At 44.8% G+C, this 18,884-nt stretch overlaps 1 protein-coding gene across 1 annotated transcript in view; it reads right to left on the bottom strand.

Annotated features, from left to right (window-relative positions):
- The window catches only part of LOC147663330 (MAM domain-containing glycosylphosphatidylinositol anchor protein 1-like), a 258,506-nt gene that overhangs the window by 223,040 nt on the left and 16,582 nt on the right, over positions 1–18,884 (bottom strand). The window contains exon 2 of the mRNA XM_086950517.1: positions 7,131–7,308. Coding sequence (XP_086806643.1) covers positions 7,131–7,308 — 178 coding nt within the window. The remainder of the gene's footprint in view (positions 1–7,130; positions 7,309–18,884) is intronic.

The raw sequence follows: 18,884 nt of genomic DNA on the forward strand, positions 1-18,884 counted from the left end.
TTGACAGCACTAATGTATAGGGGAAGGACTTGGATGGAGCTATGTATTTTGGATATGGATGGCTTGTTCATATATAAATATGAAGTCATATGTTTGGCGCTATGTTTGGGGCGGTGGGTGGCGGGTTGGGGAAGAGTGGGATGTGATGGACAATCTGCTGTGACATGCTTACTATGTTTTCTTGGTTTGAAAATGCAAATAAAAATAATAATTGAAAAAAAAAACTGCTATAAAAAATATACTTCTGAAAGAGTCTAGTCCATGGTATAATGACACCTTAACTACACTGAGGAAATTGTGTAAAATATTTGAAAGGGACTGGGAGAAAGATTATGACCCGGAAATAAAAACCCACTATATGGCAGAACTTAAAAACTACCATAGAGCCATTTGCAGGATGCGGGCGGACTACTACGCCAATGAGATTAGGCTTAGCCCGAATCCTTCCAAATGTATTTTTAAAATCTTAAAAGACCTTAGTGCCAGGAGATCCTCGGTACCTGTAACCATCTCAGAATTGCACTGCAAAGAACTGGCCTACTTTTTTGTGGAGAAAGTACTTGTAATTTATAGGTCTTTTCCACCCATGTCAACACCCTGCAAACCTATCCCTTCTAGTCCAGGGCGGATCGCCAAACTCATGGCGATCCCTGAGGTCTCCTATGAGGAGCTCAATAGACTGTGTGGAAAAAGTAAGTCTGGCTCTCCAGCCGACCCACTAAATCCCGCCCAATTTAGGGAAGCGTCCACGCTCTTGCTGACTCCCCTCCGTCAGATAATCAATTCTTCCTTCTTGTCGGTTGTGATACCAGCTCAGTGGAAACAGGTATGGGTATCCCCCATTATCAAAAAGTCAACTTTGGATTCCACCAAACCAGAGAATTTCAGGCCGATCTCCCTTCTTCCCTTGGTGGATAAGGTAGCGGAGTCACATGTTAATAGTACTCTTACAAGTTTCTTGTGCTCCAAGAACACTCTGGATGCCTCACAACATGGCTTCCTCTCCGGCCACAGCGCAGAGACAGTGCTCTTAGCCATGACCGAGCACCTGCGGACCACTCTTGACTCTTGACGGCGGCACTGATCCTGTTGGATCTGAGTGCCGCCTTTGACATGGTCTTGCATGGTGTTCTGCTTCATCGTCTGGAAGAAGCGGGTGTCACGGGCCTGGTCTTGGAGTGGTTTAGCTCCTTTCTCACCGGAAGATCCTTTCGTGTTTCTACTCCCCCGTTTCTATCCCAGGAATAACCTATTGAGCAGGGGGTACCTCAGGGTTCGGCGCTCAGCCCCACTTTGTTCAATCTTTATGTTCAGTCACTGGCTGCGGTCGCCAAGCAATGGGAACTCTCAATGGTCTCATATGCGGACGGCACGCAGCTTGTGGTTGCCTTGTCGGATGATTCTACTCTGAGCGCCTCCAGGTTTAAGAATGGATGACTGCTAATTACTTGCAGTTAAATGCGAGTAAGACAGAAGTTCTGCTAATGGGCAAGAATGCTAATCTTTGAGGTGAACAGTGGTTGCCGAACACATTAGGCGAAATCCCGGACCCCAAGACGGAAGTAAAAAATGTAGGGGTGTGGATAGATTCATCCCTTAGCTTTTGCACCCATACAAAAAAAAACGGCAGGGACGTGTTTTGCGCTCTTACGGGGTCTTAGACCCATTTTGACATTTTTTGACCCTCCTTCCCGCCAGCTGATAGTGCAATCGACTATCCTCTCCCACCTGGATTATGTTAGCTCCTTGCTTCTGGGGTCTAATCAAGCAGAGATTAGGAGGATGCAGCGTATACAAAATGCGGCAGCTAGAACTCTGGTAGGACTTTCACGTTTCCATCCTATTGCCGATACCATTCGCAAACTTCACTGGCTCCCTGTGGCAGAGTGGATCCAATTTAAAGTTCTTTGTCTCTCTTTTAAGATCCTAAAGCTCGCCACTCCACAGATGCACTGTACGCTATTGACCCGGTAGTTACCTCTGCGAGGACTGCGCTCCTTAGTTCAGCACTTGGTAGCGGTCCCGCGGGTGAAACGTTCCTGGATGGGCGGCCGCTCGTTCCGCTATCTTGCAGCTAAACTGTGGAACTCTTTGCCGATCCAAATACATGGTTTAGCGGATCTGCTGACTTTTAGAGAGGCCATTAAGACCTATCTTTTCCCTTTAAAGTAAGCTCAGGCGACTGTTATGTTGAGTTTTGTTGTGCTTCCTGTTGGGGCAGCCTGCCCTTCTTGCTAGTGACAGCGCCGGGAAGCCCCTTGGCTGGGGCAGCTGAGCGCTATAGAAAACCATATAACATAACACAACATGTTGCATCAGTGTTACAAAGGGCCTGCTTTTTTATGGATAAAAATAGAGAAAGAAGCAGAGGAGGTACTTGGAGAAGGACTGCTGGAAATCGGGGATGTGAAATAACTCCTAAAGAAAGTAAAGGGTCCACCTCACTTTCACAAGAGTTTTCATGGGGAGGACAAACCTTATCATGGAGCTTAAACAAAGGACAACCGACCTGGATGGGGACTTCTTAAGTCCCATGAGTGTACTTCCAGATTTTTCCCACCAGACCAGCCATCTACTTTAGTCTGAAGAAAACATGTCAAGTATACGATGCGAGTATTGTGTTGTTTTTTCCAGCAAACTCAATATCCCAGACAGCGAAGTGCTTGAGAATATTGAATATATTCCCCAAGAAGATAAGTGAAGACATTCAGATTAAATTCTGGAGGTCTGAATAAGTGTGGTGCTGAAGAAGAGGGTTTGCACAGAGTGCTGTGGAATAAAGACATTGGTATTTTACTGTCTGTGGGAACCGCAGTAGCCAAGGTTGGAGTCGAAGTTAAAGACACTGTGGGCATATGACTGCCCGGGGGTGGCAAAGCGGGAGGAATACAATCCATCAAAGTATAATCCAGAACTATGGGAGCGACTGCGACAGCCAAATACAAAGATTTCCTTACCAGATTGTCTGCTTTAATATTTGCTGGTTGGAAAAATGAACATCCAAGGACCCTAATGCTCCTGGAGCACTATCGCTTTCGGGCTGCACCCTGGTATCGGAACCAGGGAGTTTAGAAAATAAGCAGAGATAGAAGAGGGTGCCTTCAGTGCTCCAGTGTGATTAGATTTATTTCTAAGGGGTTTAATTAATTTTTTTATGGCAAGTTCTGCCTGGGACTGGCCTAAATTTTTTTATGCAGCCATTCTTGTCGGGGCGGGGGAAACTGTGGGCTCCACCTAAGGTGTGAAGGGCTTTAAAATTTAGCAAGAATTTTCAATGTCAAAAGTGCCACAAAAACTACTTCTATCTGATGGGAAAAAAAGAGGATGAGGTTGCCATCCCCTACTATCAAGGGCCCCTTTGAGAGCACCTTCTATGCCCCCAAACAACTTCAGAGCTCACAAGCTTAAAGAAGCAGAACTAGGGGGCTGTGTGGGCAGGGTTCGTCACAACCAACCAACCTCCAGCCTGGGAGTGGACCAAAACATGGCCTCGCCTGAGTGCACCTCGAATTAGCAAGGAAGCTGCTAGAAGTTGGGTAATGAGACAACAGGAAAATACAAATTTTAAAAAGCTGTACCGTCCGGTGCAGTTGGCAGTCGAACACCTTATCAGGCAACAGTCCTCCAAAGGGGGCCAGAGGAGGCCAACAAAGAAAGTAGATATGTATTGGAGCTGGTATTAGCGTGAAGGCTCCTCAAACTAGCACAAGCCGCAAAGGTCTAACACCAGACGCATCCGCTCTACACTCTGAGCCTGCTGCCTATTGCCGACAGCCACACTATGGCACAAGCACCTCCTGAGGGCTCCTGTCTTCGTCGCCCTTGGTTGTTGGGAGACGGGATGCGACGCTGCAGTGGGTGCGACTGCCACCCTCCTGGGCTACGTTCATCTGTCTCCGCAGCTCTCTCCACCGTGATCCACTCGCTGCCAATTGCGGCAAGCTACTCCTCCTCCGGAGGTGCTTTCACGTCAGTGTACACTCAGAGTTTCCTCAACTATTCCAAAAATGCACAAACACACAATGAGCTGGTTTCCACAAGCTATTGGTCCGGTATCAGTGTGCAAGAGCTTCTGGGTGATTTTATAATTTAACAGACCAATGGATAAAGATCCCTGACAAACATTCTCTGTACGCACATATATCATTTATTATTTTTTTAGGAAGCCCTAGGCTGGCAAGACTGTCTCAAAGACTGGACCTAAATATGGGACACAGCGTCCAGTTTATCAGAGTCTAGGCGGAATTAGGATTATCTTCAATCTTGGAGGATCTCGTGGAAGAAAGATCATTGGAAGAGGCTATAGCAAGGATGGGAGGGTAAGAGTAGGAAGAGGCCAGGCCCTGCAGCCATCCCATCTTGCATGTAACTGGAGGCATTCCACAGTGAGGCTTGCTTGCCCCCATAGGTGGGTGGGTGGCAGTGCACACCTGTGCAGTAATAATATCAAGGAAGTCAGATGTTGTGCACCATAAAACAAAAAACCTTCCCATAAGTTAAATTGAAGTTATGGTTAGGACTGGGGTTAACATCTTAACATATATATTTTGTAAACTCTAAAATTCACTTATGAACACATGGTTGAAATACAGCTCAGGTTACAAATTAAAATAGAAAATCACTTACGGCCTGATTTACACTTTGGCAGATGAGTACACTATCACAATGTTGACAGATATCCCATCTACCTCTTAACCAGTGCCTAGGATATGATGTGCTTGTAGTCAGACAGACTGGAAATGCATTAAGTTTGTGAAAGAGTAACCTGTCTACTCTTAGGTGAGGGAGCGTCTGTGATCCCAGCGGGCACTGCCTTTGTGCAGGGCTCAGGAGAACACTCCAAAGGCTTTTGTAGCAGAAAACCTAGGAAAGATTCAGAGTTTGGCAAACTGTGATCCATCAGGGTGTGGAGAACATTATGCCCGCCAGCCTGATAGATTACCGTCCACCACATTTAGAGGACACTGCAGGCAGCAGTGATTTCCCTACCTTTATAGGATCCGCCGTCTTCCTGACAAGGTGCAGAAAGTTTGGTGGACGGCCGCTGTCGGTTTTGACTGCTGTTGCTCAAACTTTGTCAACGCTTTTGTTTTACAAAAACAAACTCCCAAAGTGACAATTTGTTATTGAAAAGCAAATAACTAATCACCCACACACCCAGGGGTCTTCGGTGGAACTTCCTTTCTCTCATGTCCCTTCCTCCGACAGAAAATTGGCAGTCCCCCCAATCTTAAATTTGCAAGAAAGTACCCTGTTTGGCAAACTCTAAATCTACACTTGAGTGTAATAGGGTGCGGGGCACTCCTGTCGGGTAACACCCGTCCTCCATCCTGGAAACGCATTCTTGCACTATGATAAATGTTCGGAAACATTTACATATAACCCTATGTTTGGCATACCGGCAATTTCCACAAAGTACTTTATCATATTTTATATAGACTAATGTTCGTCAAGAGTTACATCAGCCTAACCTCCATGTCAAACGAGATAATGTTCTATGAAGATTATCCCGAGCACACACACAGATTAAACCCTCCATCGCTGGTGACGGAACCGTTCCGTCACGCCCCTCGGGTGGGCTGTGCTGGAGACGGAACACTTCCGTTACAGCCCGCTCGCCGCGCCTGCGCATCGCTAATTTCGCGCCTGCGCGGCGCGTTCTATTGAGCAGGCGGGGCCGTGACGGAACCGTTCCGTCACAAGCACAGCTCACCCAAGGGGCGTGACGGAGCGGTTCCGTCACCAGCGTGGGAGCGCCGCGCGCCCCCCCCCCGCCCCTTAGCACTGCGGCGGATTAGCCGTCGCAGCAAAAGGGTTAGGATTTAGACAAGGCATTTAGTAAAAGAACAACAAATGGTTCCAATCCAACAATGGTGTCTTGTATTTTCTTTTAATTGGTAGTTCTACACAACGCAGCCAGCCAACACGTGTTTCATCAGAGATAAACTTATCTCTGAATCCCTCCATGGACTGAGGTGGAGCCGCCAGGATACGATCTCCGCACTTCGTAAAAATCTACGGACACAATACCCGTGTTCCATGTTGCTATTTTTCTTCACTACTTGGACCCTCTTCTATCATTATTAGGACCCTCATTGTTCATTCATTTTGGCTTTTGATGCGATTGTACTGGCGCTATGGACACTTTGAAATATTAGCGAGACAACTGTAATTTCTACAAGTGAGCTTCCTCTACTCGGATTGGCTCCTTCACTACTCTTATGTTCCATGTCATCTCCAGCCTGATCCAGCACATGGTGCTCGCTTATGAGCCACTCATCTGATGTACTGAGACCCCACCGGGTTGGAAGTATCACCGGCTGTGGGATTACACGGAGTTTGAACGCGACACACAGCCCTGAAGATTCAGAGGTAACTTTATCTCTGATGAAACACGTGTTGGCTGGCTGCGTTGTGTAGAACTACCAATTAAAAGAAAATACAAGACACCATTGTTGGATTGGAACTATTTGTTGTTCTTTTACTAAATGCATTGTCTGAATCTTAATCTGTGTGTGTGCTCTGGATAATCTTCATAGTACATGTGACAGGGTCTCCCAGTCCAAATTAAGGGGTTACTAGGATTTCCCCTTCCTAGGCTGCACCATACTACACTGTGTTTCCATATATTTACGTGAACAAGCTGGGCGCCACCACTTCCTAGATACTAAAATCCTACCTCTTAGCTACTGAGATAATGTTCTCCTAAAGCTCTATTTGCTTTCGAATTAAACATTTTGAAAATAAAGCAATACATTTTATGGTTTTACAAGTTACTATCTATAAGTGAAGATGTTCTTTACTTAGACTTCACTGAATAAAGCAACCACTGGTAGTTCTAGACCAATGAGTCTTAGAGTTGACGTGATGTCAAAACCTGAGCGTGTGCTAGTAAAACAACAACGTTTTATTCTAAGTCTTAGCCAGTGCTGTTCCTTAAAGTTGTTGAAAGTGATTTAGATAAAAAAAAAATAGGGTTTCCTTCTTTCTGCAGACATTATGGGAAGGGGTGACTCTCTGGTATTTGCAGAGTAGCTCTCACTGACTTCACATGTAAACATCTTTCTTAGGTCCTAGCTAAGGTTAACTACAAAATCATAGGAGTGGGGGTATAATGAGGGGATACTCACGTTCTGTGTAGCGAATAATCCGTGAGGCCGAGTCCCCTAATCCGAAGCTGGTAACAGGCGTCAGGCAGACCTCGTAGCTCTGTGGTACCCGTAGTTCTGGCAGCAGGTATTCCAACAATCGTCCTTTCTCTACCCCGCGGGCAGGGATTGACTTGCTGAAGGTACTCCTGAGGTTAAGCTGCAACGAAAACCAACACACCTTGAGACCTCAGACACATGTACAGTGGATACTAAAACAATCCCAAAGCAACCAACGCACCTTGAGACCTCAGACACACGTACAGTGGTTATTAAAACTATCCCAAAGCAACCAACGCACCTTAAAACCTCAGACACACGTACAGTGGATACTAGAACTATGCCAAAGCCACCAACGCACCTTGAGACCTCAGACACATGTACAGTGGATACTAAAACAATCCCAAAGCAACCAACGCACCTTGAGACCTCAGACACACGTACAGTGGTTATTAAAACTATCCCAAAGCAACCAACGCACCTTAAAACCTCAGACACATGTACAGTGGATACTAGAACTATGCCAAAGCCACCAACGCACCTTGAGACCTCAGACACCTGTACAGAGGATATTAAAACTATTCCAAAGCAACCAACATATCTTGAGACTTCAGACACACGTGCATTAGGTACTAAACTCTTCCCAAAGCAACCAACGCACCTTGAGACCTCAGACACGCGTACAGTGGATACTAAAACAATCCCAAAGCAACCAACGCACCTTGAGACCTCAGACACACGTACAGTGGATACTAGAACAATCCCAAAGCAACCAACGCACCTTGAGACCTCAGACACACGTACAGTGGTTATTAAAACTATCCTGAAGCAACCAACGCACCTTCAGACCTCGGACCTCAGACACGCGTACAGTGGATACTAAAACAATCCCAAAGCAACCAACGCACCTTGAGACCTCAGACACACGTACAGTGGTTATTAAAACTATCCCGAAGCAACCAACGCACCTTCAGACCTCAGACCTCAGACACACGTACATTGGATACTAAAACTATCCCAAAGCAACCAACGCACCTTGAGACCTCGGACACCTGTACAGTGGATATTAAAACTATTCCAAAGCAGCCAACACACCTTGAGCCCTCAGACACACGTACATTGGATACTAAAACTATCCCAAAGCAACCAACGCATATTGAGACCTCAGACAAATGTGCAGTGGATACTAAAACTATCCCAGAGCAACCAACACACCTTGAGACCTGTGACACAGGTAGACTGGAGACTAGAACTATCCCAAAGCAACCAACACACCTTGAGACCTCAGACACACGTACATTGGATACTAAAACTATCCCAAAGCAACCAACGCACCTTGAAACCTCAGACACACGAACAGCGGATACTAAAACTATCCCAAAGCCACCAACACACCTTGAGACCTCAGACACCTGTACAGTGGATATTAATACTATTCCAAAGCAACCAACATATCTTGAGACCTCAGACACACGTGCATTAGGTACTAAACTCTTCCCAAAGCAACCAACGCACCTTGAGACCTCAGACACACGTACAGTGGATACTAGAACTATCCCAAAGCCACCAACGCATCTTGAGACCTCAGACACACGTGCATTAGGTACTAAACTCTTCCCAAAGCAACCAACGCACCTTGAGACCTCAGACATGCGGACAGTGGATATTAAAACTATCCCAAAGCAACCAACGCACCTTAAAACCTCAGACACACGTACAGTGGATACTAGAACTATCCCAAAGCAGCCAACACACCTTGAGCCCTCAGACACACGTACATTGGATACTAAAACTATCCCAAAGCAACCAACGCATATTGAGACCTCAGACAAATGTGCAGTGGATACTTAAACTATCCCAGAGCAATCAACACACCTTGAGACCTGTGACACAGGTACACTGGAGACTAGAACTATCCCAAAGCAACCAACACACCTTGAGACCTCAGACACATGTACATTGAATACTAAAACTATTCCAAAGCAACCAACGCACCTTGAGACCTCAAACACGCATACATTGGATACTAAAACTATCCCAAAGCAACCAACGCACCTTAAAACCTCAGACACACGTACAGTGGATACTAGAAATATCCCAAAGCCACCAACGCACCTTGAGACCTCAGACACCTGTACAGTGGATATTAAAACTATTCCAAAACAACCAACATATCTTGAGACTTCAGACACACGTGCATTAGGTACTAAACTCTTCTCAAAGCAACCAACGCGCCTTGAGACCTCAGACACACGTACAGTGGATACTAGAACTATTCCAAAGCAACCAACGCATCTTGAGACCTCAGACACCTGTACAGTGGATATTAAAACTATTCCAAAGCAACCAACATATCTTGAGACTTCAGACACACGTGCATTAGGTACTAAACTCTTCCCAAAGCAACCAACGCACCTTGAGACCTCAGACACGCATATAGTGGATACTAAAACTATCCCAAAGCAGTCAACACACCTTAAGACTGCAGACACACGTACAGTGGATACTAAAACTATCCCAAGCAGCCAACACACCTTAAGACCGCATACACACGTACAGTGGATACTAAAACTATCCCGGACCAACCAACGCACCTTGAAACCTCAGACAGATGTACATTGGATACTAAAACTATCCCAAAGCAACCAACGCACCTTGAGACCTCAGAACAAGTACACTGGATACTAAAACTATCCCAAAACAACCAAAGCACCTTGAGACCTCAGACACACGTACAGTGGATACTAGAACTATCCCAAAGCAACCAACACACCTTGAGACCTCAGACAGATGTACATTGGATACTAAAACTATCCCAAAGCAACCAACGCACCTTGAGACCTCAGAACAAGTACACTGGATACTAAAACTATCCCAAAGCAACCAACACCCCTTGAGACCTCAGATACACGTACCAGGGATAGTAGAACTATCCCAGAGCAACCAACACACCTAGAGACACACGTACAGTGGATTCTAGAACTAGCTCTAAGCAACCAACGCATCTTGAGACTTCAGACAAACATACAGTGGATACTAGAACTATCCCAAAGCAACCAACACCGCTTGAGACCTGTGGACACGTGTACAGTGGATGCTAGAACTATCCCAAAGCAACCAACACACCTTGAGACCTCAGACACACGTACAGTGGATACTTGAACTATCCCAAAGCAACCAACACACCTTGAGACCTGTGATACACGTACAGTGGATACTAGAACTATCCCAAAGCAGCCAATCCACCTTGAGACCTCAGAACACACGTACAGTGGATACTTGAACTATCCCAAAGCAACCAACACTCCTTGAGACCTGTGACACGCGTACAGTGGATACTAGGACTATCCCAAAGCAACCAACGCACCTTGAGACCTCAGACACACGTGCATTGGATACTAAAACTATCCCAAAGCAACCAACACACCTTGAGACCTCAGAACAAGTACACTGGATACTAAAACTATCCCAAAGCAACCAACACCCCTTGAGATCTCAGACACACGTACCAGGGATAGTAGAACTATCCCAAAGCAACCAACACACCTTGAGAACTGTGACACACATACAGTGGATTCTAGAACTAGCTCTAAGCAACCAACGTATCTTGAGACTTCAGACACACGTACATTGGATGCTAGAACTATCCCAAAGCAACAAACACACCTTGAGACCTGTGGCACACGTACTGTGGATACTAAAACTATCCCAAAGCAACCAACACACCTTGAGACCTCAGACACACGTACAGTGGGTACTAGAACTATCCCAAAGCAACCAACGCATCTTGAGACCTCAGACACACGTACATTGGATACTAAAACTATCCCAAAGCAACCAACGCACCTTGAGACCTCGGACACCTGTACAGTGGATATTAAAACTATTCCAAAGCAACCAACATATCTTGAGACCTCAGACACACGTGCATTAGGTACTAAACTCTTCCCAAAGCAACCAACGCACCTCGAGACTTCAGACACGCGTACAGTGTGGATACTAAAACTATCCCAAAGCAACCAACACACCTTGGACCTCAGAACAAGTACAGTGGATACTAAAACTATCCCAAAGCAACCAACACACCTTAGACCTCAGAACAAGTACACTGGATCAGCCATGACACCTTGCTGTACCGTATGTCCAGCGTCGGAATTAAGAACAAAGCTTGGCTCTGGTTTAAATCCTTCCTGGAGGACAGATCCTTCCGAGTCTTTGACGGTGAGGCTGTGTCCACCAGTAGACCATTGAGGTGCGGAGTCCCTCAAGGCTCCTCTTTAAGTCCTGCTCTTTTCAACATCTATATGAGGCCACTGGCCGATGTCGTCCGCCGTTTTGAGATTAAGATCATCTCTTACGCGGACGACACACAGTTGGTGGTCTCACTGGCGCAGGTAGCCAACCCACCTGCGTCAGGCGGACTTAGAGACTGCCTAAAAGAAGTAAAAAGCTGGATGTCCTTATCATCCCTCAAACTGAATGGGGACAAAACGGAGCTGATGCTTCTGGGCCCCTTCGACCCCCTCTTTTTCAACTCCCTGTGGCCCTCTGATCTAGGCCCCCTCCAGCACCTAAGGACAACATCAAGAGCCTTGGGGTATGGTTGGACAGTTCCCTCTCATTTAAGACTCAAGCCACAAAACTTTCTGCAACCTGTTTTGGCCTCCTTAAAATGCTTAAGAAAATCTTGCCTCTCCTCCCTATGGAAGCCAAGCAGGTAGCAATACAGGGTTTGATACAGTCCCGCCTGGATTTTAACAATGTGTTATACCTTGGCGCCCCAGACTACACCCTACGCAGACTTCAGACAGTGCAGAACTGTGCGGCCCGTCTACTGTTCGAACTCCCTCGCAAACAATCAGTGAGGTCCGGTCTGGTCAACCTTCATTGGCTGCCAGTACGTCAAAGAATCCGTTTCAAAGCCATGTGCATTGCTCATCAGGCCTTCTGGGACACGGATCCTATGATCACCCGGGATCTAGTTACCCACTACATACTCACCAGAAACCTCCGCTCTAGCCAGTCCTTCTTAGCAACACCCCTCAATATAAAAAAGACCAGGTCGGGCGGTAGGACGTTCGCCTATAACGCAGCCAAGACCTGGAATGCTCTCCCCCTGCATCTCAGAGCCAACTCCAACCATTCCTCATTCCGAAAGCAATTAAAAACATTCCTTTTCAATCTTCCCTACTAATCCCCAGTCAGCCACTCTATGAGGTCCCCTCTATTATCTTCCAGCGCTTGGACGCCCCCGGGAAGCAATTCGCGCTCTACAAATGCACATCCATTTCTATTTCCATTTCCATTTCCACTGGATACTAAAACTATACCAAAGCAACCAACACACCTTGAGACCTCAGACACACGTACAGTGGATACTAGAACTATCCCAAAGCAACCAACACACCTTGAGACCTCAGAACAAGTACACTGGATACTAAAACTATCCCAAAGCAACCAACACACCATGAGATCTCAGACGCACGTACATTGGATACTAAAACTTAATGAATGCCTTTAAAAAAATTAAAACATTTAAAAAAACAATCCATTAGGCAGCTAGCGATGAGAACAGTTTAAATAATAGGCTGCGAGTAAGGGTTGTTTTACGTATGCACTCACAGGTTGGGAAGCGGTTTTAACATTTGATTGTTTGCATTGTTTTATTATCTATGAATAATATAAATCTGTAATTCTCTTTTAAAGATATTTGTTTTATATCTAAATAAAGATTTTTTGATTTGATTTACTAAAACTATCCCAAAGCAACAAACACACCTTGAACATCACAACAATTACACTGGATACTAAAACTATCCCAATGCAACCATCACACCTTGAGAACTCAGACAGACGTACAGTGGATACTAGAACTATCCCAAAGCAGCCAACACACCTTGAGATCTGTGGCACACGTACTGTGGATACTAGATCTATCCCAAAACAACTAACGCATCTTGAGCCCTCAGACACACGTACATTGGATACTAGAACTATTCTTAAGCCACCAACGCACCTTGAGACCTCAGACACCTGTACAGTGGATATTAAAACTATTCCAAAGCAGCCAACACACCTTGAGCCCTCAGACACACGTACAGCAGATACTAGAACTATCCCAAAGCAACCATCACACCTTGAGACCTCAGACACACGTACAGTGGATACTAGAACTATCCAAAAGCAACAAACACACCTTGAGAACTCAGACACACGTACAGTGGATACTAGAACTATCCTAAAGCTACCAACGCACCTTGAGACCTCAGACACACGTACATTGGATACTAGAACTACCCCAAAGCAGCCAACACATCTTGTGACCTCAGACACACGTACAGTGGATACTAGAAGTATCCCAAAGCAACCAACACACCTTGAGACCTCAGACACCTGTACAGTGGATACTAAAACTATCCCAAAGCAACCAACACACCTTGAGACCTCAGACACCTGTACAGTGGATACTAAAACTATCCCAAAGCAACCAACACACCTTGAGACCTCAGACACACGTACAGTGGATACTAGAACTATCCCAAAGCAACCAACACACCTTGAGACGTGTGGCACACGTACTGTGGATACTAGAACTATCCCAAAGCAACCAACACACCTTGAGACCTCAGACACACGTACAGTGGATACTAGAACTATCCTAAAGCCACCAACGCACCTTGAGACCTCAGACACCTGTACAGTGGATACTAGAACTATCCCACAGCAGCCAACACACCTTGAGATCTGTGGCACACGTACTGTGGATACTAGATCTATCCCAAAACAACTAACGCATCTTGAGCCCTCAGACACACGTACATTGGATACTAGAACTATTCTTAAGCCACCAACGCACCTTGAGACCTCAGACACCTGTACAGTGGATATTAAAACTATTCCAAAGCAGCCAACACACCTTGAGCCCTCAGACACACGTACCAGGGATAGTAGAACTATCCCAAAGCAACCATCACACCTTGAGACTTCAGACACACGTACAGCGGATACTAGAACTATCCCAAAGCAACCAACACACCTTGAGACTTCAGACACACGTACAGTGGATACTAGAACTATCCAAAAGCAACAAACACACCTTGAGAACTCAGACACACGTACAGCGGATACTAGAACTATCCCAAAGCAACCAACACACCTTGAGACTTCAGACACACGTGCAGTGGATACTAGAACTATCCAAACACAACTAACCCAACTTGAGGCCTCAGACACACGTACATTGGATACTAGAACTATTCTTAAGCCACCAACGCACCTTGAGACCTCAGACACCTGTACAGTGGATATTAAAACTATTCCAAAGCAGCCAACACACCTTGAGCCCTCAGACACACGTACCAGGGATAGTAGAACTATCCCAAAGCAACCATCACACCTTGAGACTTCAGACACACGTACAGCGGATACTAGAACTATCCCAAAGCAACCAACACACCTTGAGACTTCAGACACACGTACAGTGGATACTAGAACTATCCAAAAGCAACAAACACACCTTGAGAACTCAGACACACGTACAGCGGATACTAGAACTATCCCAAAGCAACCAACACACCTTGAGACTTCAGACACACGTACAGTGGATACTAGAACTATCCAAACACAACTAACCCAACTTGAGGCCTCAGACACACGTTTAGTGGATACTAAAACTCTTACCAAAGGACAGTGACACACTAAGAGCCTTTACCACAATAATAAATACTCCCTTCGCGGATTTCATTCCACAGTTTGTGTAAATTTACACTTTCTGAGAGATTCATAAAACATCTTCTGTAGTGTGCATGGAAATATACACACGCCTCCTCCTCTGCACTGATATGGAGGGGAGATAGGATGTGCACATCGCAAATTTTCCTAGAAATATTTTACACCTTGGATAATAAATAAGATTCCAGTACATCACAACCCCCTCTGCAACCTTCTTTGTAGAGGCAACATTACACTTCTGCCAAGCGGGTACATCAAATTAGTGTCTGCCTGCTGCCCCTAGCGAGTCCTGCAGGCCATGAATACACATTCTGGCAAAGCCAGCTCAACCTTTCATCCTTCTAAGATTGATAATCTTAGCAGAGGTCAAAGTGGACGGGATCTGAGGTGTATGATATGCCCATACTTTTTTTGATTCATGTAAAAAGACAACCTCCCGGGATGGTTAATTCTGATAGCTTAAATACTTCATCTGAAGTGTCATTAAGTGAGTTTCCTGTGCTATGAAACCGCAGTCAGGCAGTCAGCTAAGCAAGCCTTTTTTTTTTTTTTTTTTTTTTTTTTTTTATTCCTCATATACCAATTTTGGGTGCTCTAGACGGAGATCCTCTCCCCTCCCCCTGACATCACGATGTTACGCCCACAGAATTTGACGCCAGAGAGAGCCGGAAAAAGACACTCCCCTCTAGTGTTTACTGTTTGCTTTATCCACCTCAGCCTCTGTGACTTGGCGACCCTCGGATTGGTTGAGGACTAAGCACCAACAGTACCCAGGTGAAATCATCGGAATACTCTCATCTGTTCCGCCATGCCACAAGGAGCTCCCAGATCTTAGACTCTGAGGAATTATCACATGCTATATCAGACTCACTAATATAAATAATATACCTTAAGCAATCAGAGAAAATGGGAGCATCTTCAGATTTCCATACTTTACATATTTCTCGCCTAGCCAATAACATCACATAGAAAATAAATTTAGTCTGCTGATTTGCAAGCTGGTAACCCGTCCCCAGACCGAACAGAATCATTGCCGGTGAAACCACAATCCGTGTTCCTAGTACCTCCATCAAAAAACCCTCAATTTTTTTCCAAAACAAGTTAAGGCTAGGACATTCTACGAACATATGCATATCATCTGCCTCTAAAAATTTACACCTTGGGCAGCTATATTGTAGGTTTGTGATCCTTGTCAGTCTTTTTGGGGAGAAATACATCCTGTACAGTGTGAACAGATGGTTTCGTTTAAGAGGAGCGGATTTTACTATTCCGTTCACCAGACTAAAAGAGTCCCCCCACAAGCCTACCAGTTTGTTGCTATCCAGCCCCCCAACATTTCCCCAGAGATTTTGAAGTTCCAAATCAGTAACTCCCTCTTTTTCCATCAAAGTCTCATACCAAAAAGCGAGTTCTTTATCCCAACGCCCCTTTCTATTTACAAAATCAAATTTCGGGTTAGATGTACATTCCCATATTTCCGTAGACCACCAGCTTGACAGCTGGTAATATTTAAATCTTGTAAGGGTTCCTCCCGTCAACATAGAGAGGGAGTCCCACCCCAATAGCTGTTGATCATTTTGTAAATCTTTCCACTGCATTAACCCTGCTAATTTGAGAGGGGTTGACAGTTGGTCTCTAAGGCATTCTGGGGTCCCTGGAGAGTCCCATATTGGGGCCTGAGAGGCGTAGTATGGAATTTGTAATTTTCTCCTGAAGAAAACCCAATTCTTCAGAGCCGTAACTAAAACCTTTAGCCTAACCTTTTTGTAAAATCTGGGGTCTCCAAACTTAAATAAAAAGTATTCGTGGCCTTGGGGGATACCATGCAATATTGCTTGAAACAAACGTCCCAAAAAAGATGTATCTGCCTTACCTGCCATAACTCTGAAATTTTTAAAGTGGAAGGAATGGGCATAATGCAAGATGTCAGGTAGCGCCAGACCTCCCATTTTTAATTGTCTTCTTAACTTTTTAGCAGAGATTCTGGGCATTTTGGAATTCCAAATGAATGAACCTATTTTTCCTTGTAGTTTTCCCACCCCCTTTATGTCGAAAGATAAGGGTATTGAATTAAACAAGAAAGTTACCTTTGGTAGTATAATCATCTTTATAAGATTAACCCTCCCGAAGATGTTTAATGGGAGCCCGGACCAACGCTGTAATTGACCACAGATTTCCTTATACACCTTGTCCAGATTAACTATCGATATCTGAGTAATATCCTGGACTAACTGAATCCCAAGGTACCTCATCCTTATTTTTGTTTCAGGCAACACTGCCTCCTGGTTCCATTGCATAATTTCCGTTTTATCCTTATTGATTCTATAACCAGAGGTCTTTCCAAAAGCTTCTGCATGTTCAAAAAGTCTAGGTATTGCTACCTCAGGATTGGAAGTGAACATTAAGAGGTCATCTGCATATAGAGCAAATTTTAGATCCAGATCGTTTATTGAAAAGGGTTTTATTAAATGATCTGCCCTTAGTTTATTCACTAATGGCTCGATATATAAATTAAACAATAGGGGGGAAAGGGGGCATCCCTGCCTAGTGCCCCTTGATATTTGAACCCAATCTGAAAGCGTCCCATTTACAAAAATCCTTGCCTTTGGGTTCAAGTACAGTGCTTTTATAGAGGCGATGAAGTTAGTAGGTAAGCCGAATGCGGACAATACATCCCAGAGATAATCCCAATTTACCTGATCGAATGCCTTTGCGGCATCTATTGCTACGATAGTCAGCGGAAGTTTCTTATCAGTAGCATAGTCTATTGCTGTGATGGCCTGAAAAGTCAGCTCGTTAATCTGCCTACCTGGCATGAAACCCCTCTGATCCTCATGTATAATAGTTTTAATCACTTTGGCCAGCCTCGCCGCCAATACTCCTGCAAAAATTTTGTAATCAGTGTTCAGCAGGGAGATCGGCCTATATGATTCAATAATCAGGGGGTCCTTATTCGGCTTCAAGATTAAAGCCACTGAGGCCTCCAACCAGGTCTTTGGGATCGGTTCACCAGCCAAATATATTTTATTAAACAAGGAAGTGAGAACTGGGACGATTATCTCCGCACCAATTTGATATACCTCCACAGGGAGTCCATCCGGGCCCGCAGCTTTCCCTTTTGCCATCCTCTTCATCTGATTATGAACTTCCCCCTCTTTTATTTCAGATTTTACAAAATCGAAGTCGTCCTCCTGACACTGCGGAAGTCTGACCCCCTCCAACCATCCATCAGCAACCAGATTGGATTTATCCTTGGTTTCAGAATATAAAGTCTGCATATATCTTCTTGCCTCTTCCGATATTACTTCATTAGCATAGGAGACATCACCAGAACTTTGCACTTTAAGGCCGTTGATTTGATTTCTTGCTCTATCAGACCTAGCCTTCCATGCAAGGAGGCGACCACATTTTTCCCCATATGAGAAGTTGCTAAGTTTACTTGAATCCCATTTCTCTTTAATGATCTTATCGAGATTCGCCTGATATTTCGATTTCAGATTTTCTAATTCTTGTTGTAAGATGTGTATATTAGCAAGTTGTTCGAGTGAAGCCTTCTGCAATTGTTGCTCCTTTTGCTTAATCTCCTGTAATGAATTCCTCTCTGTTTCCTTCCTATTCTTATTTCTCTTAATCATTATGGTTGTAAAAAAACCCTTAAGTAGGTCTTTAAAGCTTCCCACACTATTTGTTCTGAAGCAGTTGCCTTGTTAAACACAAAGTATTCCTCCATTTGTCTCCTCAGGTCTCCCCTTATTTCCTCCTGTTGTAATAGCGATCTGTCTAATGTCCACCTTCTGACCTGCCCTCCCTGTGGAATCTTTATAGACAGGGTTACTACTGAGTGGTCCGATAATATTGCTGGAACATAAGAAGTGGTCATGACTTTGGATAAGAGCTCTTGATCAATTAAGAAAAAATCTATACGTGAATGATGTTTATGTCTGTGGCTGTAAAATGAGTAATCTCTGTTTTTCTGGTTTTTGATTCTCCATACATCTAAGAGAC

Source organism: Lissotriton vulgaris, unplaced genomic scaffold (assembly GCF_964263255.1).
Source record: "Lissotriton vulgaris unplaced genomic scaffold, aLisVul1.2 SCAFFOLD_2772, whole genome shotgun sequence".
Classification (NCBI taxonomy): domain Eukaryota; kingdom Metazoa; phylum Chordata; class Amphibia; order Caudata; family Salamandridae; genus Lissotriton; species Lissotriton vulgaris.